The sequence below is a fragment of the Vanellus vanellus genome (genome assembly GCF_965231255.1).
Source record: "Vanellus vanellus genome assembly, chromosome: 20".
Classification (NCBI taxonomy): Eukaryota; Metazoa; Chordata; class Aves; order Charadriiformes; family Charadriidae; genus Vanellus; species Vanellus vanellus.
The window spans coordinates 7,305,672-7,328,906 of NC_138925.1; the positions used below are offsets into that span (position 1 = coordinate 7,305,672).

The following is a 23,235-nucleotide window of genomic DNA, read 5'->3' on the forward strand; positions in this document are numbered from 1 at the left end:
GACAGTGTGGGAAGGAAAAGCAAGATGCTTCCGGTTGCTGTCTCCCTTCCCGTGGAGCATGCTGACTGCTAGCTGCTTTATTCCCTCGAGGGCTAATTCCCAAAGAAGACCACAGAACTTTGGAGGAGTCCTAGGTCTCTACCATGGAAGAGGAGAGCTGAAGCTGCTGCACTGCTAGTGTGGTACCTGTTTGTGCTTTTCTGGTACAGCCTTGCTGGGTAAGTACCCAGAGGCAGGGATGCTGTAACGTGCTGCGGTGATTTTTCTTTTTTTTTTTTTTTTTTTTTTTTTTCTCCACACAAGCAGTGGGGCTTGTCCATCTGTGTTCCAAACCTCAATGTGCCCATGTAGTTTTAGACAACAGTTTGCCTGAAAGGGAATGGCAGCAAAGTCTGGCTCTTCCTTCCTTTGAGGAGATGTGCAAGTACATTTCGAAGTGTTTTAGAGTGAAGCCAGAGAGACAGGCCTTGCTCTGCACACTGCTGGGACTGGAGGACAGGGCGGGCTGGAGGTGATCATGAGTGGCTTTGGGTGGGAGCACTGTGACTCCCTTATGCAGTGGATACATGGAGAGAACTGAGGCGTGCACTGGTGCTGGCTGCGTGCTGTGCTGTGCTCTCTCCCTTGTTCTCGGGGGGGGACACACTTCACTAGCGGGGCAAGTGCTCGGTCCTGGATCCGAGTGACAGCTTTTCATCTTTGCTTCCTGTGGTTTCTCTCTGTAGCTCTGCAGGGTGTCTTGCAGGGGAGGCACGCTCTGGTGTAAAAACTCTATGCAGAGGAGCTTAGCAGTGACCTCGTAGCTGTGCGGACTCTTGGGAGAGGCCGGTGTACTCAACTGCAGCTTTTGCATGAGAGGTGATGATCTGATCTCTGGTAAGTAACTTTCTAATTAAATTTATTATGAGTCCTCACAGGGCAGAAAGCCAAACCAAATACTAATGCTGTTTGGGTGCTAATCAAGCTAACAGCTCCTGCAGGCTCAGGTATCACCAGTGGTGTTTTTTTGGTTGGTTGTTGTTTTTGGTGTTTTTTTGTTTTTCTTTCTTCAATAGTTGCAGTGCAAAAATACCTGCTATTGATGTTTCTGCAAATGTTTCTCAATTTCTGCTTACAATAAAAACCTATTGTGCTTATGGGCTTGTTATCAAATCCAGTAACTGAGCGACCCAGGCTCAGCTAACCAGGCAGTAGTCCAGAAGCAGACTAACTGGCTAACTGCAGTTAGCACACGCAGAATCACAGAATGGGGAGGCTTGGAAGGGACTGCTGGAGATCATCTAGTCTAACCCCCCTGCCAGGGCAGGGTCACACAACTGTTGTGGGGTTTTGCTTTGTTTTTTTAAATCCCAGAGCAACTGTTAAAAATAATCTGAAGACATTTAATTAAAGAACATGCTCTCTTAGCATCATAAAATCTCCCATCTGTAGAGAAACAGACAAACTCCTTGTCTGAATCATTTTTTTGGTGTCCATTATTAATACTTGTTACTTATTATCAAGGGGTATTTAGCATTCCATTCCTTTTTATATTCTAGCATTACTAATTATTTTCAGTTTGGACATATAATACATGGGGAGATCTGTTTCTCTGAATGTTTGGCAATGATGCTTTAAAACTAAAACCAGAAAAAACTCATGCTTTACCAGAGTTCAATGACTCAAGTTTGGTTTTATATGAAAACACTTCTAATAATTTAATGAACTAAAAATCCAGTGGAAACTTCGATATGTGCTTTTCTGTGTTTTTGTAAATCACGTAACTGGGTACAGAAACGGAAGTTCAGTGGTGTTTGTTGGTTGTCTGGAAGAAATAACAGTCACCCCCCACCCCCCAAAAAAACCCCAAACCAGACAACAACAAAACAAATCTGGGGAAGCCAAACTGAATTTGGAATTTGATTAGAGTCCATACTTTTAAAATGGTAGGTAAGTAAGTGGTACATTATTATAAGAGATGAAAGTGGCTCTACACTTGGAAAATATATGTTTAGGTGTAGACTGTGTCACTTCTATTATCTCTCACAGGGAATGAAAATATTTCCAAACAGATTGATGTGCATGGGGGGGGTCCTGCCGTGCCTGTGCAACTCTTTAAAACAGGGTAGAAGAACAACTTGTAAAATTCTCTATGTCAGTGATTTATTATTGCCCCCCCTTTCCCCCCTCCACTGTTCCTTTCTTCTGATGTATTTGAGCTTAAATGGGTTCATGTTACTCGATGGGCTGCATCTAGGGATGGTGAGCGCAAGTGGGGCAAGCAGTGCTGTGACAATCTTCACCTCTCACTGACCAGCAACTGAGGTATCTGTGTCGCCCGCTGGCCACTCTTAAGAAAGTAAGACCTAATGTGGGATCCTCTTTCAGCTGGGGAGGGATTTAGGAGGTTAAATGAGACTAAAGGTGCTGAAAGGAAAGGACATTAGTGTAGTACCGTGGTGCTGCATAAGACCTGGTAACCGTAGTGCCGGGGATCAGAGTGGACACAGTTTCAGGGAGTCTTTTGGCAAGACTCATTTTGGTGGACTCAATGATCTTAAAGGTCCCTTCCAAACCTAGACAATTCTATTATTCTATGATTTTGCCATCTCACAGCAGTCACTCGGCATTAAGCATGCAGAAATCCTTGTGTCTAACTTCTTACAGAATCTTGGGACAACATATGTGCTGTTTTGGAAAAATTCCTTTTGTTCGTTTTGGAGCTGTGACCTGATAGTGTCTACGGATGTCCTTACTGCGCTTGGCTTGTGAGAAGCAGTAGCTAATCAGTCCCTGATCCTAATCAGCCATCCTGATTCTACAGGCCTCTGCCTTATCTTCCCCCAGTTGCAACGCTCTACTAAGGTTCTACCTAGAAAAGACAGATGTTTGGTGGCTCTTGCTCTGGCAAAACATTGAGATAAAGGTTGTTTCAAGTCCTGTCCTGTTTACAGTTATGGCCATGCCTGGGTTTGTATTAATTCTCCTCTGTGTGTGTGTGTACGACCCCTTTGGGTGAAAGACCCATGTAACCACATCTGTATGCTTGCCTACTTAAAGTGAAACCATTTTTTTCCTTTCTAATGTTCCAGTTATCATGACGGGTGCCTTTGACTTCGTTAGGTAAACAACCACTGGGAGGAAGTGTGATTTCAGAGTTTCCTTTGGAAAGTACCCGACAAGCTTTGTATTTTTCTGCTTTCAATGGCTCAACTTTAGGAACATTGTGCATGTTGTAGTTGGGTTTAATTTCTCCGCTGCCTTTAAGGGCCTCTGTTCAAGTGTCTCTGGCTTAGGTACTCGGATTTCTTTTCTATGTGATGGAGAGAAACTGCACTGCCGGAGTGCAGTTTATTGATTATGAGATGTGAGTGACCTAGGTGAGGAGTCCTCCGCCTACAGCGTCTCTTTCCCGTATTTGAAACACGTAAACCAGACCTTTAGGCTCCCTCTTTAACCAAGCCGAGTGCTGCTTTTGCTCTGCAGTGTGCCCGCAGGGTAGGTTTAGGGTGCGGTAAATTCACCCAACAGCTTACACTGAACCTTCCCACTTGTGTATGAACTTCAACTAAGGTGTGAAAGTGTGGGTGGGAAGGATGGAAAAAACCCTCTTTCTCTCCATCTGCACATGTGTTATCAGGTCTTTCGATGACCTGTACTGCATCCTGTACTGCATACTCCCTGGCACACGGATGTTTGTTCGAAGAGCGCTGGCACATGTTGGCTGAAGCGCTGAACCCGTCCATTTGCTGTCCTGTTACTGTTGCGTCTGTGCTGCCGATGTTCCACCCCGACCCGCTCCTAAACAGGGTGGGGATGGTGCTGCTGCTTTATGATTTGGTGAACAGCCCGGTACGGGTGCCAGCTGCCTGTTTCACTTCTGTGCTTTAAATGCTGTTCCTTAATTTTAACAGGAAGCTTCCACATGTGTGTTTTATAAAACTGCAGCAGCGAGGTTAAAGCATCTCAGTCATCAGAGCAGGGAGTTAACTGCAGTAATGAAAAAGCGCACCTGCTTGTAGTTTTGCCATTACTGCTTTTCTCTTTTCCTGGCAAGTCTGCGCAGTCCATGACTGCAGTGGTTTTTAGGGCAGGATAATAACACCGTACATCTCTCGGGAATGGCACAGGAATTCCGGTAGGGCTTAGGAATGGGAAATTAATTACAGGACCTCGTGTCTCTTCTTTTTTGGGGGTGGGGTGGGGGGAGAGAATTGCTACCTCTGTTAATTCAGTATTGTCATGTTGTGATGATTTTAATGCCAGTAAATAATCTGTCTACTGTGTAAACTTCAAATGCTCGTGTTTTAAATGATTTATTCTCCCTTACAGCAACATCGCTTTCCACCTAAATGTACCGAGGACAGACCACCGAACCACAGACTTCACCAGCCGCACCATCACTCAGTTGTGCAGCTTTTCCCACTTGAGATGAAACAAAGCTCAAGGACTTCCTGAGGTAAGGGATGGCTTAAGACTTTTGTACGCTCCAGCAGAAATCATGGCAGATATTTCTCGGACTGAAGGAGTCTCCAATGAGACAGTTGCCAATGCCAGCTCAGAATTCAGCGTGGAAGCAGACTTCCAGTATCCCTTGTTTACTGTCATCTACAGCATTGTCTTTGTGCTGGGACTGATAGAAAATGTCTTAGCTCTGTACCTCCTGTCCTGCAAAGCAAAGCACATGTCTCAATCCTACGTGTACATGATTAATCTAGCGCTGGTAGACACCTTGTTTGTTTGTGTGTTGCCTTTTAAAATTCATTACCACCTGAATCGGAACAATTGGATCTTTGGTGACATAGCTTGTAGGATAACTGGGACTTTGTACTATATCAACATCTATCTCAGCATTGCCTTTTTCACCTGCATTTGTGTTGATCGCTACATCGCAGTGTTGCACCCCTTCACGTACATCCAGATCAAAGTCATCCATTACATGATGGTGGTTGCAGTCCTTTGGGTGGTGGCTCTAAGCGTCACAGTTCCACTTATCCTCGGAGGTCCCCTCCACAACAGTGGTGCGAAGAATGCGACAGCGTGTTTTGAGAACTTTGCTACAAGTAGCTGGACTTACCGCATGGCACCTTACAACATCATTGCCTTAGTTTTTGGGTTTGTGATCCCATTTTCTATCATTCTGATCAGCTATCCTCTCATTGCGAAGAGGGTCTCTCAGATCAAGCACAGCGTTCGCAAGAGGAAGGCCCTGAGCACCATCTACATCATCTTGCTCATTTGTACTTTGTGCTTTCTCCCCTATCATCTCACCCACTTGCTCCACTTTTTAATGAGAATCCAGGTCATCCAGAATAAGTCATTTACCAACTTGATCTACAAAATGCGAAGGGTCACCTTAGCCCTTGTGAGCTTCAACAGTTGCCTTAACCCACTGTTGTACTACTTCACCTCTTCCAGCAAGCGATGGCGCTGCAACTGCAAGCTCAGATTCAGATCTAAAATAGTGTACACAATCTGTGACCAGAAATTTGGGCAGTCCTCCTATGTTTATAAAGCACAAGAGAGACATGGAAGTAAACACAGAGATGGGATCAACTGATCTACTTAAAAGTAATTCCTCTTTCCAACTGTTTCTTTGAAAACAAAGGTGTGAAGCCTACCATTCTTTCATACAGCGGCTCTTGCATCAAAGCACCACTGGAGGAGCATCTGACGGCTGTATATTTTTATTCACCACCGAGGACAGTACTTGGGGGGCTGTATTCTTTGAAAGTCCTAGACAGGGTGTGGTGAAACATGCTGCATCCATGTGCATCAATGTTTTGTTCTCCTTTTGTTTAACTTTGGGGTCGGTAGAACACCGGGTTCTTTTCTGGAAAGCGGTACAGCCCAGGAAAGGGTTATGTGAAAGAAACCCGCCTCCCCCTTGACACTGGCTGGAGTGGATCTGGGCAGTCCTGCTTGGCTTTGCCCTATTTTGGAGGGATCCCGTGTTTTCTCCCTGGGGGCGCACCATAACCAGCTGGGTTCACAGACTGCTCTCTGCCTACATTCCACAGCCAAATACGGACTTCTCATCCCTTCATGCGCATCAATTGATTGGCGTCCTGAGGAGTATTTCAGTACAGGGTTTCGAGCATCGCCTGCCTACGGATTCAAGCTGGACATCTCTTAATGCGATTCTAGAAGATAATGGATTCAAGTATTTATCAGTCGGTTAACCCTGTGCAGGACCAGTAGGTAAACAACATCCTCTCGCCACATGGTAGGAGCTGCACGACTCCTTACAGGGTGCAGTCCTGTTCAAATGTCAACGTGCTCTCTTCAGTCGCTGTGTTTATGTCACAAAACGTACCTGACCTGTTTTACCCCTTCTCTTGTATTAACAGAACCACACAGCTTCTGAGAACTGCTGTTTTCCACCCTGTGAGACATGAGACTTTGGAGGGAATTTATCATTTGTGGGTTATCAGAGTCACCAGAAAACCACTGGCCTGGCTGACAAACCTGCTTAAAAGCCAAGGGTTGACTAAGAGGATGTGATTTTGGTAACAGATATGCAGACTCACTGTTCTGTTCCTTCCCACACCACCCCAGACTTTACAAAGTGCACGCACACTGTTGGCCTGTGGGCACGCGAGACTGCTGAGCAGATGAGAACGGAAGGGAAATTGTCATGGGCTTCTTTAACAGGGACCAAGGTACGCCGAACCGTGGCAATGCACTAGATCCGTATTTCCATTCCAAATCTACAAAGAGTCACGGTTTGACCTGGCATGCTGCAGCGGAGGGCTGGGGTGCCCGGGTTATGCTGCGCTACTGGACCTGGAACAAGAACTGCCACAGACCTTAAAGGCGGGAGGGAGGGGGATTATTGTGGGGAGATAAATGATGCTGTGGCTCCGTGTGGCGTGTAACTTCTCTTCGCACAACAATGGACATTGCAGCTTCTTCTCATATTCAGCCCATTTTCTGATGGCAGCCGATGTCGTCGTCTACTCTCTGGTTAAGGACAGGAGGTAAGAGGTTTGGAAAATAAGAGGTGGGAGAGTAGGGGTATGCTGGGGAAAAAAAATATGTATTATGATGGTAAGCAAGGGTCTGGAATTTGGGAGGCTGCATTGATCAGTTAAAGCCAATCAATAAACCACTTTAGCAATCTGCGCTGTACGCAGCACGCAAACCAAGAGCAGATCTGAAATTATTATAATAGAGCTAAAGCTCTGTAACAGGCGGCTTTTGTGGGTGCAGTATTAGATTTGTATTTTGCTCTTGGCTTGGAGGACTTGTTAATTGGTCAGAAAACCTGCTCAAACTATTCTAAAATATTGAAAATAATGATTCCGTTGTTGCTCTGCTTGACTGGGCTTGGTAAGAAAAGTGCAAGTCCTTGCGCATGTAAAATGGAGATGATGAGAGCCTCTAAGGGAGCATTCGGATAAATTAATCTTTTACCTTCCATGAGATACTGCTATTTTTGTCCCATTTATAGGCTATGGAAAAACTTCCCAGCACTGGAGGGACTGTTCTTTTCAACTAAGCACAATTTTTACGTTCTGGACAGAGGAAGGAAATTTTGTTAGAGCCTCCATCCAGGAGTGCAGGTTTCTTGCAGGCCTGTCAGCCGTCATTGAGGGAAGTATGGACAGTAAAACCAGTTACGGTGCGGGGTAAACAGCAGTTCAGGGCTTTATGCTCTTGCCCTCATTATACTTCTACTTTGCATTTTAATTGTGAAGCTTTAAAAGCTCTTTGTTTCACTCAGCGCTGCTGAGGGTTTAAAGGAAATGAGCCGTGGGAGGGGAATAATGCTGAATACCTTTTACCTTCTTGTGTAAGCGACTCAAAGCTCTTTAAAAAACAGGCTGCAGCGATACCCACACAGGCATCCAGTGGGGGAGGATCACAGTACTGCTGAACAGTGTACGCTGTCACTGCAGTAACTGGCCAAAAACACTGTAATTCCTTTATTAAAACAAAACCAGAAAAAGACACTGACAATGTAAACAAAATAAAATCTACATCTCTCTGAAATGCCACTGTGCCGCCTGCTGTGTTGCTCATGATGTACTTGGGGGCAGTCCTTTTTTCAGAAGGGCTGTGAGATAGCTGCCCAGTTCTTCATCCTAGAGAGAATGAAGGCAAACAGGATGAAAGTAATCTTCTACTTGACTTTCCCAGTCTGGGGCAATAAATTCGACCTAGAAATAGACTGAAATAATTTTGGGGCCCATCAAAATCTAATGTTAGCTGTGTTCAAAAATGGAAACCAATCCAGTTCGCGCAAATGCATTTCTGGGCGCTCTTTCAAAATATCAGTGTAAAACTCCCATTTGTCAAAGCAGGTGTCTGGACCCGAGGTCTCTCTTTTGAGGAAAATGACCATTTTCCTTGAAAGCAAAGAATTAAGAACCATTGACATCTTTGCTTTGCCCTCAAGGAGACATTTTGTTGCTGTAAAGAAAGCATGTGAAAATACAGCCATAGAAACTATAATTCTGGGAGGAAGAAAACATAATGACTTCTGTCTAATCTTACCATGATTTTGTTCGCTAGTGTTCTGCTCATTGTTTAAAGTTTTGCACCTGAGAAATAGAATATGAGATACCTCTACATGCTGTATGGCAGTAGTGATACAGCTGAGAGTTTAGAAGCTGGACACTACAGTGTGTCTGTCCTCAAAACACAGACATAATTGTAATTAACCGTAATTGTATTAAGTGTAAATACTCCAGATCAGTTGCCTTGAGTTCAGTGGTCCCAGAGAAAACTGACTCAGTAGAGCTCCTGTAAAATGATTTGTACTAAACCTAAAATGGTTAAGAAGATGGCAGTGACTCCCTTCTTCCAGTCAAACTACTTCAAAAAGAGAGTGGTGAAGCCTCGCCCTTACAATGGCAACCCGCCTTGTACGGCAGTTTCAGACTGTAGGGAGGTAAGAAGTCGCTTCAAAGGTTTATCTTCAAGTATTCCTACCTGGTAAGTCCAGGATACGAGCAGGACTTTGGTTCCTTGATCCTCCGAGTGTGCTGTGGCTTGGATAAGAATGGACTCTACTGTGATAGAACCATCGGGGAGATGCTGCACTGAATAATCTTTGAGGACTCTGGTGAGAGAGAAGATAATGATTTATTTTGGATGGGACTTGGATACAAGCTGACAGGTGGGTCACCCCTCCATCTTCGAATCCCCAACACCAGCGGGTGTTACTCCTTTCAGCTGTGTGCCCACTGCCCAGGGAAGGGGGAATGGGGCTGATTTATAGTTTGCTTATTTTGGTGCTTATATTAATTGTGTAGGATTTCGTACAGAATTTACTTCTGGTGTTCGTGATAGCGATAGCTCCAGTCGGAACCCTATTCACTACTGAGTATTGGCTACTAACAGCATCAACCAGCTGCCTGTAGGAAAAAAGCAGCTTTTAAGGCCCATCTGCTGCTAGCTTTTTAGCTTTAAGAGGTGTCTTGACCCTATGCTTGATGGTCTTGCTCCAAACAATTGTACCAACTTCAGCTAGAAGTGGTAGTGACACCAGCAAACCAACAGGAACAAAGATTTTGGGTGGACTGCTCTAGCTTGGCAAAGACGTGAGCTCACAGGCTGATTACCAGCCTCTGCTACCGCAGCGTAACACTGCTCTGGTTCTGTCAGCTACAGAGGCTGAGATCTGGAGTGGTTGTGTCTTCTGGGCCGCAGAGAATTGTCTTGTAATAACTCTGGGGCTGGGCAGGAAGGGTAGGAAAGGAGGGGGCACTTGTACTACCTATATTAAGAATGATAAGCTCAAGTCCATCTCTGGGTAGGGGAAAAAACCACAAACACTCACCCTTTGAGATGGTTATATACACGAAGCACTGTCTCGTGTTCTTTCCGCGGATCCTGAATGTGAACACGGCAGGTGAAACGCAACTGATGCTCTGCAAGGCCCAGCTCCTTCAAAGCCTGCTCAGGAGAAACCAGACGGAAGCTCTGCAGAGGAAAGGTACAAATCCATTATAAGCTATTTCTTTGTGCTTTCTGAAGCTTTATTCCTCCTCTGTGGTCAGCTGCACACAGGTATGTGTCCATCACCACAGAACTCGAGCAGGTAAGATCATTCCTTTTCAATCCAAAATGTCTCAGCACATTTCAGTTACTACTGCAAGCAGTAACAGTAAGGCACGAGCGTATGATGGACCGCAAAGGCAGAGGTAAGACAGTGGCAAAATGTCCACCTAAATAATCATAGCAATTCTTTATTTCCCCAAATTAAAGTTGCTCTCTGAATGGAAGTTGGTTTAACCTCTTTATCTTGGGGAATGGACTTGGACTCTTGGACTTATTATCTTGGACTCTTTCCAAGAAACTAGGACTGCTTACTGGTACTTTAGTTCCTTGTTTGCCCAGCCCTCACTTACGGATTATAACAACACACTCACTCAGAAGACACAGGACAAACGTTAAGAACTTTTCCACTTACGTTATCCTTCATAATTAATGTGCCATGCATTAGCTTTGGCTTCTTGACATCTGGTAAGAGACCTAAACCAAGGGCAATGGAAGAGAAATATGGCATGGTTAACGATGATGCGCTTACATTTCACACAAGATGACTGCTATAGGGCTTAACAGATTGCCTTTCTGAGTCCCTGCTGAGGTTCAGAGACTAAGATTTTACGCCTTTGTTCTGTCTGTTGACGTGCATGGTGCTCAAACCATTCTCAGTGTTCTAGACAGGAGAAAAAGCACGCTTAGCAATGCAGACCAACTGCCTCTCTTCCCACATCACTTCCTGATTTGAGAGGTTTTAGATTTTTCTTAGATTGAGTTTATAAAAGTAATTCCAGTTTTCATAGCCATAGCTAGTAAAACCACACCTGGACTTTGTGTTCATGGTGAATGGGCTAACAAAAAAGGTAGAGTGTGTGTGTGTTTGTTTTTAAACGTTATTGAATATATTCACAGCACAGTAGCCACTTCATTTCACAGGAAGCCCTCTCAACCACAAAACGTGCATAAAACCTGTACTGTTACAGGAAGCACTACTGTAAGTCACCATCGCTACAAGTGGCCCTGCACCACTGTTTCCACCCACAACAAGTCCTGTGCAGCACAGTGGCAGGGCCCAAAAGATTAAATTCTTGGTTGAAAACGTGTCACCTATTGCTGTTTCTCTCTTCAGGAGTCCCAGGGATATGTCCACTGGAATGCTGGGGTTGGTGAATATTGTCGTGGTCTCTCCGTTTGCAGGCATGTAACAGTTGACATCTGCAATGAAAACGGCTGCGGTCAGGAGGATTGCTGGAGCAGCACTTCTAGTCCCGCACTGCCAATCCCCCCCAGGCAGTGTGCGAGCAGCCCTAGAGTAGGTGGTGCTGTGATTTTCGCAGAAGCCAAAGTTTAAGAGCAATCTGCTGAAACTTAATACCAGGGATTTGGAAGAGGCTGAAAAGCAGAACTGCTGCTCAGACATGAGGCTAACAAACTTATCCAAACCATCAATCCCAACGGGGCGATACCTGCTAGCCCAGCTATCCCTAACTCCTTCTGGGGGATCACAAGAAAACAGACCGCAAGAAAACTGCCTGCACTCTGATGTCAACAACAAACTACAGCAAAGAAATCTGCAGACAGTAAGTAACCAGCCAATATGAATTCTATGCTTTCTCCAAGGAATTAGTTAATTTTTTCCTGGAGCTCATTCCTTGCTAGCAACTGAAGTTGCTAATTTACAATTTCAGGTGTACCCTGCCTGCCTCAGCTTCTTTTAGGAGTCTAAGGAGATATAAATTCAGTAAGTGCTGAACTATAACAATGCAAACATAACAAAACAACTTTTACTTCAAGTCCAAATGGGCATTAAAATTAAATGGGCTTAACATGTTAAGTAAGAATGTTACAGATATTGGATTCTTGAGGGTGACTGGTCCTGTAAATTACAGTATGCCCAATTGCATGCTGAGGTCCAGTGGATTAAGTATGTGAATGTTGATGCCTTTCTTCTACCACCATTCCCTCTTCAATATCAACACTGTACGTACGAAATTCCTGTTCTATTTTCTGCTTCAGAAACTCCATTTTCTTTGCTTCACCGTGGACCAGGAGAACATTTCGTGGCTCAGCCTGGCGAATCAGCTGCATTATTCCCTTGGCATCCGCGTGGGCACTGAAGGACATGTACTCCACCTGCATCTTTACTTCCAACTGTGGGCGAGCAAAAAGCACAGGCTTTGTTAATCGGGAACTCTTTGGCTCACTACAGCTGTACTACACACAAACAGACCCAGACTCCTCTGTGTTTAGTTTAAAGGAGGAAGCAGAAGACCTGAAGTGGAAAATGAGGTTGGAGAGAGAGCTGCTTACCAGCAGAGACTGAATATGAACGTCCTGGTTTGAGGTAAAACAGCCAATTTTCAGTAATTTTACTTTTCAGCTAAGCCTCTTCTTATCAACTGAACTCTCTGAAATTAACGGCATGTACAGAGCAGCTTTCAGTAACTTATGGGATCAATTTCAATTGATTGACCAATTTCAGAGCACAATACTTGTTGCACATTTGCCAAAACAAATCAATACTCAAGGACAGTTGGTATCAATTTTGTAACATCCCCATCTGCCTAAAAATGTATCATTTTTACCTACCTGACTAATGGTGACTAGTTATTAAACATTATAAATATGCCTCTGACAAAGTCTTGTGGCAGAAAAAGACACACTGTTGCCAATGCAAAGGGAGAAAAGCCCTAGTCCAACCCCAAAGAAAATGTTATTTGGGTACTGCCACTGCTGTACACAGCATATTCCCATTACAGGTACCTGGTCTGGAACTACCACCTGAAGCTCCAAAGAGCTTCCCCCAGATGATCCTCCCTCTTGAAAATAACACTTACTATTTGTCTTCCTTCCATTTCCAGCTTGCGCTGTCCACTCAGAATCTTATGGCCCACAGTTCCCTGCACGCAGTAGCCTGGCATGATGACCTGAGAAGGAAACCAGAAACATCTATGAACTCTGCACATGGACTGTGCGTAGCATAGCGGTTATTAACATAAAAAGAGCCACAAATGGGTAATGCTGATAGAAATTTGTGTTCTTCCTGTCTTACATACTACCATCCTTCACTGGAAAGCTGCTTGCTTTGTTCTGCAGCTTGTAAACACCCATCTCCAGAACACACATGAAAATGAAATTAGAAAGCAAATTGCTGAAACGTACACACCACTAAATAAGAATTAGTCCTAGTTACAAATGTCTTTGAAGCATCTTAAAATTAATAAAAGCAATTTCGAAAATAAAATCTCCCACAACCTCCTGTCTAAGACACGTATCTCCTCCCCTTGCCCTGTCACACATAGCAAAGAAAATTCAGAGCTTGACAGAGCTCTGCCCTGGGTTGCTTCACAAGAGGACTCGTGTCATTTAACCCCAGATGCTCAGGAAAAGCTTTCCTGCAGCCTTTGTTCTTACGACCATATCAGTACCACTGTTGCATTAACACAAAACAGCATTCGAGGAAACAAGATTTCTTACCATATTCTTTTCATTCCCTGCCCATTTCCTGAAGATCTGAAGGGACTGTCCTGCGTGAAGCATACCAGGGGTTGCAAACACAACCTAGAATTAAATCACGTACCAAGAATCACCACAGAAAACAGTTTTTTTCCATTTCTCAAACCATGACAACTTATAATATGTAAATATCCTAAAACTATGGAGAGTATCAGCAAACACACATCACAGCACACTTACTGCATCATGGGGATTTTTGCTATTTTATTTTTCCCACCTTGTCTAATTTTCAAGTAAACTGAACTACTGTTTTAGGAAATTCTTGTGAGCATCCATAATGTCTGATAAAGACTGTGAATGGTTTTATAATGCTATTTATCATGCTCAACAGATTTCTCTTTCAGCTACTGCCTAATAAACCAGTGAGAAATAAAACCAGCAATAAGAGATTGTGTCTTAAAGGATCTATCTCCTGACTTAACTCAAAAGAATATACTGTAAAAATTATGGTTTGAATCAAGTCCAGAGGTATAGCTTATATAAACATGCACTTGGGCTTTTTTATTTCCTCTGCGCATTTTACCTTTACTGAAGTAAAGATAGAAAGATCTTTAATAGTTATACAGACAAAAGCACTCAGATGGCCTGACCACAAAAGGGTTTTAGATGGGATGCTGATATTAATGGAGTAGAGGTCACTTAGTTTTTGCGGGCTGTCTGTCTGCCTTAGCCAGGAACTCAGTGGTACAAAAATAGCTCCCTGTCACTACACATCCGCTCTATTACCTGGTAAACGCCCACCTACCATAGGCCCCGGATTGTCTGCAAAGGCCCGATCAAATGCTTTAATGTGTTTGAATTCAAACATGTTCCTCTGCACAAATGTTTTCCGAATCTTCTGATTAGTCCAGGTGATGAAGAGCTTGTAATAATGATTGGCCTTCTCTGTCAGTCCAGTGGAAAAATAAATTGGAGCCTTCAAGTTCATTCTTTCCCTGTAGAAAGAAGCGTTCCAGAGACCTCTGAAGGCAAAATTAGGATCCTGAGTATCCATGCTTAAACTCTATTAACCTTTGTAGTCGCCAAAGACTTTTTTGTGCATACCTACTCTCAATGAGCTGTAAATCAGTATTATGGCAATGCTACATCACTATGCATTAACTTACTACAAAGTAGGCTTTAGTCCAATTCTCATTCTTGCCCACTACAGACAACTTCCTTCAATTACAAATATTAATCATTCTGCTACGGGAAACAATTAAAAGCAGTATCACTTGGTAGTATCAAAACCATTTCCACACAAGGCTTATTTGTAAATTTAATACTTGTTCTTCCCTCCTCCCCCTGCCATGAAAACAGTTTGGCAAAGATGCAATCAATTTTTTTAAAGGACAGTTGATCCTGAGTAGAAAATGACTCTGGATAAGAAAATGGTTAGTTTACTGCTTAGAGTCAGGAACACCGGGAAATACACAGAAAGAAGTAGTTTCGCAACTGCCAACATGGGCTGACATGCAGAAGAATACTAATGGAAACACTCTACTAAACAAACAGCCATGAACGAACCCTAGAAACTCGCCAGGACCACAACGCAAGGAGGACCGAAGGGAGGTGGTACAAGCACAGAGGAGACTGCACTCACCAGAAAGTTTCCAATAAAATGCAAAGTTCCTGGGCACGTCCAAGGGCAAAAACTGGGATAAGAACCTGCAATTAAGGTATGATTTATAGTCTGTGAAACAGCATGTAAATGGTCCTGCAGCATTATAGTTTCTGAACTAGTCCTTCACTTCCCTCTCACTTTCTGACATTCTTTTTGCTGAGCTTGCTTTCCACAGGAACAACTTCTTCTGCAGTTTTGGAAGGAACAGCACTGATATTTGACAAGCACCTAGCCACCTGGCTACGACTTCAGTTTGTACATTCTAAGGAATGTCTCCGGCAGGATACAGTGCCTGTGAATATATACAGTTCTGTTCCCTCCTGGATAATATGATAACAAGTTGTTGGGAGCAGCAATTCTGGCATTATTTATGGAAACGTACATTAAGATGAGTGCTTCTGTCCTTGATTGCTTTGTCTGTGCTAGGGTAATTATAACCTTCCTCCCCTCCCAAAGTAAGGCAACACTGAAGAAAAGAACACATAGCTTTTGATTTCCAATGTTTTCTTCAGTTAGGTGCTGTCATTTGGCAGCAAAGACTTTACCACCACTCATTTGTTTTCCGGATCCAGTGGGAAAGCTATCATCTACTTCTTAACGGAACCGATTAGCAAACCACATCCATTACCAAGAGACTCACTCTCTTTTCCGTCAGCAAGCCAGTCAGTCTGTCTCAGAGCCAACAAGAGCTTCACAGAGGAAAAACCGCATCACTTAGGTTACCAAAATGCCGTACCTTCCCTCCTCTTTCTACAGTCTCATGAACTTTCTTCAAGAAGTCTCTTTCTCTGCAGCGTTTGGAATCTCTGATAGTTGTGGCATAGGTGGATTCACTTATTAATAAATCTGGGCGACACTTATCAATCCAGGCAGCACTAAACCAAAAGGAATTTAAAAATACCCAATCAAATTAAGAGACGGTATCTGGCATATCTGCTCTGTGGGTCTTGAAGATGGGTGGAGAATTGGCACTCTCTTAGTAAGTAAATGCATTTATAGAAGATACCATGACAATAAAAGATTTCAAATATCTAAGTCCTATTATTAAGTAGCCTTAAAAATAGATTAATACGACCATACAGAAGAAGATTACATTAAGGTCTATCTGGAATAATCAATGTAAATCTGTTCATTCTCATAATTCAAAATGCATTTGTCTTTCCAGCAAAGACATTGTTAAACTTTCCAGTCTCCTAACACAGAATTGATTCTGATAAACCTCTAGTATTAACAGAAGCTGTGCTAAAATCTTCCTGTCAGAAACATATACAATTCATAGAGACTCATCTTCCTACTTACCCTAAATGTCTGTCTGGTGTCATGTTATAATCACCCTAATGGAAGAAGAGAAATCCATTAATATTCTCAAGGTAACAGGACAGACCACTAACAGGAGATGTAGGGTAGGTGTCTATAAATATTGATGTGTGTACTCACAGTGTACACAACGGACTCGCATCCAACCTTAATCTGGAACATGGCTGCTCCTAGCACATGGCCTGCATAGTACGCCTTGATCTCCAGCTCCTCATCTACCTGCACGAACAGGCAAATGCTGCAGTAGCGCACACATTTTAAACAAGTAAAATCCTCTGTCTTCTACATCAACGCAGTTGGTCTGATCCAAGAGTAGAGTATGCAGAAATCATCACTTACCTGAACTGTCTGGTGAAGATGCACAGCAACCACTTTTTTCATACAGTCTTTAATCATTTGGGAAGTGAAGAAGTTAGTTTCCCCTTTCTTATCTACAGTTATTTTCCTATAGTCCTCCAGGAGAATGGGACAGATGGCCTTGGTAGGATGTGTCATGTAAATGGGTCCATCATAACCGACCATTTCACTGAAATACGGTAAAGCTCCACAATGGTCCAAATGGAAATGGCTGCAAAAAGACACAAAGGCTAAAGGAGATGCTACACAGGAATTTAGCTTGCCTGGTTCTCAGATCTTGCTTTGGATTTTTAAAGCACTGCATGACATAGAGGAACTAGCCAAAATGTGAATGATGGACTGACTTACAACACATTTGGGCTGCTAGGGAGAGTACACAAAGCTTTCCCGTTTCACATTTGAGCTCTGACAAGTCAGGAAGCTTCCTCACCTGATGATCACGCAGTCCAGAAAGTCAGTCAGCCTTCCATTCTGAGTGATGTAAGAAAAGTCAGGAAAGCGTCTCTGTGAAGACATGAAAAAACAGGCTATCCATTATGAAACAAAGCCAGTTAATACTACATTACTACCCAACAAAACAATGGTGTGAATGACCTGAAACACTGCAAACATGCTGTAATCAACACTGAAGCACAACTACAGTAAGGCACAGACAGCACTAGTGCCAGCCATACCTAAGAGCTGCAGGCAACGCCATCAGCGTTTATGTGCAGGAAGAGTCAAAAAGGACGGGAGGACTGCCAGAGGACAGACAGGGAAACTGACCTTGCAAATAAACACATTACAGCCAAGTTTATCTTCCCAGTAAAACAGGTGACCAATGCATTTCAGCTTACCCACAGGCATTAAGGCAGAAAGCCTCAAAACCTTTTCTGTAATGGCATATTTGCTCTGTGTCGCTCTTTAACTCTTTCTATCGTTCAGAACATTTTTGCCATTATTCCTTTCCTACTAGCATCAGGTGACCAAACATCAGGAGTATTTCCTAGCTCTCCCTCCAAAGCATCAGAGATGCATGGTGCAGATCCCACAAGCAATTAACTGCCCCAAACCAAGCATCGTGTCAACAGCAGTGTAGCTAAGGATGGGATTAATACTTTAAAGCACAGAAGATACCTGCCCATGTGAAACCAGAAAGACCAAAACCACCTGGAATGAAGCATTCACAGCTTGCTTTTCTTTTTTTTTTTTTCTTTTTTTTTTTTTTTTTTTTTGGAGTCCCCAGCCCCAGGAAAGGACTACTGGATGGTAGCAGTTTGTAGAGCAGGAATACTTGAGGGGACATATCTCTTGCACAGGAAGGCAAGATTTTGAAGGGGGAATACCAATTAATTCTCTGCCATAATCCAGCTCCAGCAGCAGCTGATATGCATGCCCAATAACGCACACCTAACTAATATTATTCCTATGTCATGTAAGATGAGCCAGGCAACGTTCAAATAAAAGGGAACAGAGCAGATCAATGAACCAGGAGGTCCGCTGGGAAAGGGCAGGCACCTCTACACAGCATTCAGGCTTCTCCACCATACTCACGTCATCATTGTAGCCCATGTGCATCCCACAGTCAAGCATTACGTTTTTCCCAGCAATAGACACGAGGATACAGCTGCGCCCCACATCCTGGCCAGCTCCTGGACCCAAGCAAAGACAGACAAGTAAGACATCTCTGGGAATATTTACATTCACTTCCAAAGACAAGCATTTAAAGGTCTGTACAAACTTCCTAGCTCTTTTCTAATGCAGGAAAAGACTGCATCCTTTCTTCCAAGCAAGCAGATCTGTTGAAGGGTAAGCAAATGTGAACTGACTGACTGCATTCCCTGAGCTTATGAGAAGGCCTTCCAGCTGTAGCTGCAAAACTGCAGTAAATACAGCACTGTCCAAACCCTTAAGAGGTTCAAGGCACGTTTGTTCTCTGCCCACTGCTGTGCAATCGCAGCTACACAGTTTCAAATAAGAGCAAAATAATCTCTTATCTGGAAAAGAATTACCATGGAACTCAAAAGTTTGCAGGGCTCTGCACCCACCCAAGCACTCTGCCTCTCAGTGAAAGCACAGACCTCCATTAAACTCTAGTTAAGTGCATTTCGAGCCAGAAAACTATCTCTCAGGATAAAGCAGTTCCCCTGCTTCGCACATCCTCTACTCTCTCTGTACATAAACGTGTCTCAACAGTTTCTGTATGACCCATTAAAAAAAAAAAAAAAAAGAAAAATCTACTACTTCTGGATCTTTAGCATTGTTAAGTGAACTAATACTCTACCTATACTGTCCAATACTGCAAAACTTTTACCAGTATAGTCCTGTAATCTAAATAGAGTTGTCAGACTGTTCAAGTCCTACTTGCTTTAAAGACAGACGGAGGACAATAACACACTGACAAGAGCCAGGTTATGATGCTGCTCAGCTGTAACACGTATTGCACTATACTGCCATGAGTGGGTTTTGCAGCATGGAAAGGCACATATGTCTCCAACAGTGTAACACACATCACTTTGAATTCTGAATTCACAGTTTTTCAGTGTTTCTATTTCAGGATCATTTTAGATTAGACTTACCCAGGGGAGTGACTTTTATTTCGGGCATTTTAACAAATTCTAAATCTCAAACTGCACAGCAAATTATTTCAGAAACAGTCTACTGGAGGCCTCAAAAAGAAGAGACGATTTAGCTGGTTTTACAGCTGCCATTTCAATTATTTTTCAGTGTCGGGCAGAAGACTTAAGCAGAAGCCCAACTTCTTCCTAGAGGGAATACAGAAAACATAAGTCAGATCAACATGCGGACAATCAACAACTGGAACTTCAGGCTTTGATAATCACCACCACGAACCAGCAAACACGGACGGCTCTGCCGCCGTGACGGGAAGAGGCAGGGAGAGCAGCGGGCTCCCGCTCCGTGCTATTTATTGGCACCACCTACAGCTCTCCCAGCACCACCTCGTCGGCCCCAGGCCCACCGCCCTCCTGAGGTAAAACCTGCCTGAGGCACAGGGGGGGGGCGGCCCCGACGCTCCCGACGCGCAGGGCCCCCGCAGCGGAGCGCACCCCACACACACTCCCGGGGCGGCGCCCCCGCCTCACCGCGGCCCCACGGGCCCCACCGCCCTCACCGCCGCGCCGGGCCCGCTCCCGTCCGCCACTGCGCAGGCGCGGCCGCCCCGCCGCGCAGGGACTGCTGGGGCTGCGTAATGACGTCACGCGCCGGCGACGCCGCAAGCGGGGCCATGGCGGGCCAGGCAGCCGCCTTCAGCCTGCGGGAGGTTCTCGCCGCCTTCCAGGCGTGCGTGACCGAGCAGCGGGAGGTGCTGCTGGGCCCCTACCTCAGCGGCTGGCGGGGGCTCATCCGGTGAGTGCCCGCGGCGGCCGCCCCCTCCCCGCGGCCCGCGCCCGCCCGCTAACGCCAGCCTGTCTTACCCCCTCAGGTTCCTTCACAGCCTGGGCGCCATCTTCTCGTTCATCTCCAAGGACGCGGTGGCCAAGGTACAGATCATGGAGAACTACTGCCGCGGGCAGCAGCGGGAGAAGTACGTGTCGCTGCAGTCCATGGTGCAGTACGAGCTGGCCAGCGGGGTGGTGGATGTCCAGAAGCGATCGGGGCGCCCCGACTCCGGCTGCCGCACCGTCCTGCGCCTGCACAGGGCCCTGCGCTGGCTGCAGCTCTTCCTGGAGGGGCTGAGGACCGGCCGGGAGGACTCCAGCACCTCCGTCATCTGCACGGACTCCTACAATGCTTCCCTGGCTACCTACCACCCCTGGGTGGTTCGCAAGGCCGCCACGGTGGCCTTCTGCGCGCTGCCATCCCGGAACACCTTTCTCGAAATCATGAACGTGGGCACGCCCGAGGAGGCTGTGGCAATGCTGGGTGAGGCCTTACCCTATATCTCTGATGTCTACAGCATCACCCAGGAGCTTTTTGCCCAGCATAAGCTGCTTGACCTTCCTTGACGGGAAGGATGTTAAAAAGCCACACCACATTCTGAAAGAAGTCGGGTGAACTAGGTGAAAACTGTGTTTTCACAGACACACAGGGGTCTGGTTCTCTGTCCGTGGTCACTCTGTCTCCTTTTCTAGTACGCAGCTGACAAGTTGCAAAGCTATTCAGGATGCCTTACTTTATAAGAGAAAAAATGCACCAGTTTTGTTTTGGTTTTTTTTTTTTTATAGGTATATATATTTATCTGGGCATGTAGAGACTCAGCTTTACAGTAAGAAAAAAAAAAAACCCAACACTATTAGTGTGCTTAAGGGATTTCCTTTCCTGGAATCACCTTCAACTCTCCAGCCAGACTGGGACTGGGGGTGTTTTCTTTTTTAAGCCAAACTCTGCAACGTCAGCTTCTGTGTGTTTATGCCAATAGTGAGGACCTTGTGTGACAGCACAATTTACAGATGTGGTATCTGAGCACATCAACACTACATGTGAGCTCACTTTGCTCTTCAGTTTACAAGCTGTTTCCTCAAATAGATCTGGGGAGGGGTTTATGGTTTAACCTTGAAAATAAAATCATGAGTAATGTGTCTCTGAAAGCAAGCTTTGTTCCTTGTGCTCACAGACTCATTAGATTACTGCTGCTAACTGTGTCCCCGAGAATTAAAGAAGGAAATGGTGCTGTATGTCATTACTATACAAGAAAGTACTTTGTGCATGAATCCATTAAGCAGGACCTTCCTTCTGAGTAGCTTCTGCTGCCCATTAATCTCTGCTTCGTGCATCTGGGGATGTGGAAGAGATTTCAGTACGTACTGCACAATGCTAGGTATCAGCTGGAGACTGTACCTTATATGTTTTCCAACCATGCTTCTAAAATTGTGTTCTCACAATTATTTTTTTTTAATGAATGTGTCAGATGCCTGCAAAAATGACTTCTTTGTCTGGGGAGAAATCTGAACTTGTACTGTAAGTCACTACTTTGTGAAGGTGTATGGCTTCTGTTGCAAATCACTGTATAGACTAGCTGGTCTGTGCATGTATTATATACATACACACCCCAAAGTATGTAAAATGGAGTTTACTTAGCTTCTTGAAAGCTGAAAAAGCACTACATTGTTCAGGATGACATGAATATTTGGGGGAAGAGGGAGAATCCCCCAGGCTGTAACACATCGTGATTGTATCTCAGGTAGAAGGCACTTTGGTCTAATGTAACACTGAATGGTTCAGGAAATCACTGTTACCTCATGGAGATTAAACAAACTGGACATTAAATGATGTGAGTAACATGCTTCTGAAGAGTATCCTTTATAGGAATGCTTGCTTGTTTTGTGGTGTTGGAAGGAACGTGACTTACAGTGGTACCTATTAGTATCTATCTTACCCCTCACCAGCAGAGTGTTTCATTTACCCAGTGATCAGATGTACAACCAGCTGTCACGAGTAACTCAGATGAAGTTAACCAGCTGTTTACTGAGCTCCTATTCTGATTAGTCACATCTGTCAGCAGTAACTTTTGCCTAAAGACAGGAAATGTTAATGTCCAACAACCTAAATGGAGGTTTAGTTGCTACGCTGTGAAAACACAAACACTCAGAAGAGTAAAACCTTCACCTGTAGCGACTGGTGTACTGGAAAGCTGCAGCAACATACAGTTTCGCTAGAGGGAGTTTGAATATTTTGCACAGAGGTCCACCACCTAAACTATCCCCTAAGCCACAGTAAGCGTACTTGATTCATGTGAAAGTGTGGATGGAGTAAGTAATTGCCTACGTGTGACTTCTGCACCATTCATACAGCTTCGCCCCCTGCCCCCACCATGCAGTTAAATTTGTATCTAGAACTTTTAAGAAGTTACATAGTTAAAGCTAACACTTCAATATTGCATTAAGGGGAAGGCATCCTTAAAAGGATGTCGGTATAAACATACCTCTATAACATAGCTCTAGATCTACATCTGTTGCTTGCCTGAAGTACTCAACACTTCATGTCCTACAGCGCACTTGCTTCTCTTCGTACGTGGGAAAATATTCTACCCTTGTAGTGAAAGTGGTATATCACTTTGGCAGTATAAGCAGTCCTCAAACCAGGACAATGATACAGTATAAATATATAATAAGCCAATAAAATGCAGTAAATTGAACTTTCCAATTCAGAGCTATCCTGTTTTCTAAATTTCAAACTTGACAAAAACAAAATCGCAAACCATGATGCAACCTAAATTACCACCCTGTGGAAGTTGTACCTCAACCAAAGGTTTGCAACTGAAGATAACATCCCAGCCCAGTGTGAGAAAGATTTACATCAGCCAACAACTTCCTAAAAACAGCAGCATAGCTGAGTATTGGCTCACCAACATTGCCCTCTAGGAACGGTCTGCTCCACACACCTTCTTGCCGTGCACTGAGGAAGATTTGGTTATCTCCAGGACGAGGTGACCTTGAATTTAAAAAAAAAAAAAATAAAAATCACTGCTGTGTAAGCCTTTTACCACTACCCTTTAGTTCAGGCAACTCAACATATTATTCTGAAGTTCA

At 44.3% G+C, this 23,235-nt stretch overlaps 3 protein-coding genes across 5 annotated transcripts; 2 read left to right on the forward strand and 1 right to left on the reverse strand.

Moving 5' to 3' along the window:
* Positions 1–4,455: 4,455 nt before the first annotated feature.
* Positions 4,456–5,539, forward strand: LOC309680030 (lysophosphatidic acid receptor 6-like; the record flags this gene model as incomplete). The annotated part of the gene is made up of 1 exon (XM_082493519.1): positions 4,456–5,539. Exon 1 carries the CDS (start codon positions 4,481–4,483, stop codon positions 5,537–5,539), a length of 1,059 nt encoding a protein of 352 aa, XP_082349645.1. The 5' UTR covers positions 4,456–4,480.
* A 2,345-nt stretch (positions 5,540–7,884) lies between these two features.
* On the reverse strand, positions 7,885–20,294 carry INTS11 (integrator complex subunit 11). 3 transcript variants are annotated; one of them, XM_082493658.1, is made up of 18 exons: positions 20,182–20,294; positions 19,324–19,509; positions 18,299–18,396; positions 17,196–17,269; positions 16,748–16,976; positions 16,529–16,627; positions 16,391–16,425; positions 15,828–15,966; positions 15,071–15,135; positions 14,234–14,423; positions 13,450–13,533; positions 12,810–12,899; positions 11,961–12,123; positions 11,080–11,187; positions 10,400–10,461; positions 9,767–9,909; positions 8,917–9,046; positions 7,885–8,066 (listed from the first exon to the last, which is right to left on the reverse strand). In XM_082493658.1, exons 2-18 carry the CDS (start codon positions 19,349–19,351, stop codon positions 8,001–8,003), a joined length of 1,803 nt encoding a protein of 600 aa, XP_082349784.1. In that variant the 5' UTR covers positions 19,352–19,509; positions 20,182–20,294; the 3' UTR covers positions 7,885–8,000. The 3 variants fall into 3 exon arrangements, with proteins under 3 accessions (XP_082349784.1, XP_082349783.1, XP_082349785.1); XM_082493657.1 differs by lacking the exon at positions 20,182–20,294 and adding an exon at positions 19,878–19,902; XM_082493659.1 differs by lacking the exons at positions 7,885–8,066; positions 10,400–10,461; positions 20,182–20,294 and adding an exon at positions 19,878–19,902 and having other exon boundaries at positions 8,919–9,046; positions 9,767–9,882.
* On the forward strand, positions 19,992–21,989 carry CPTP (ceramide-1-phosphate transfer protein; the record flags this gene model as incomplete). Its single annotated transcript, XM_082493520.1, has 2 exons — positions 19,992–19,998; positions 20,093–21,989. The coding sequence occupies 2 exons, from the start codon at positions 19,992–19,994 to the stop codon at positions 20,710–20,712; spliced, it is 627 nt and encodes a 208-aa protein (XP_082349646.1). The 3' UTR covers positions 20,713–21,989.
* Between the last annotated feature and the right edge of the window lie 1,246 nt (positions 21,990–23,235).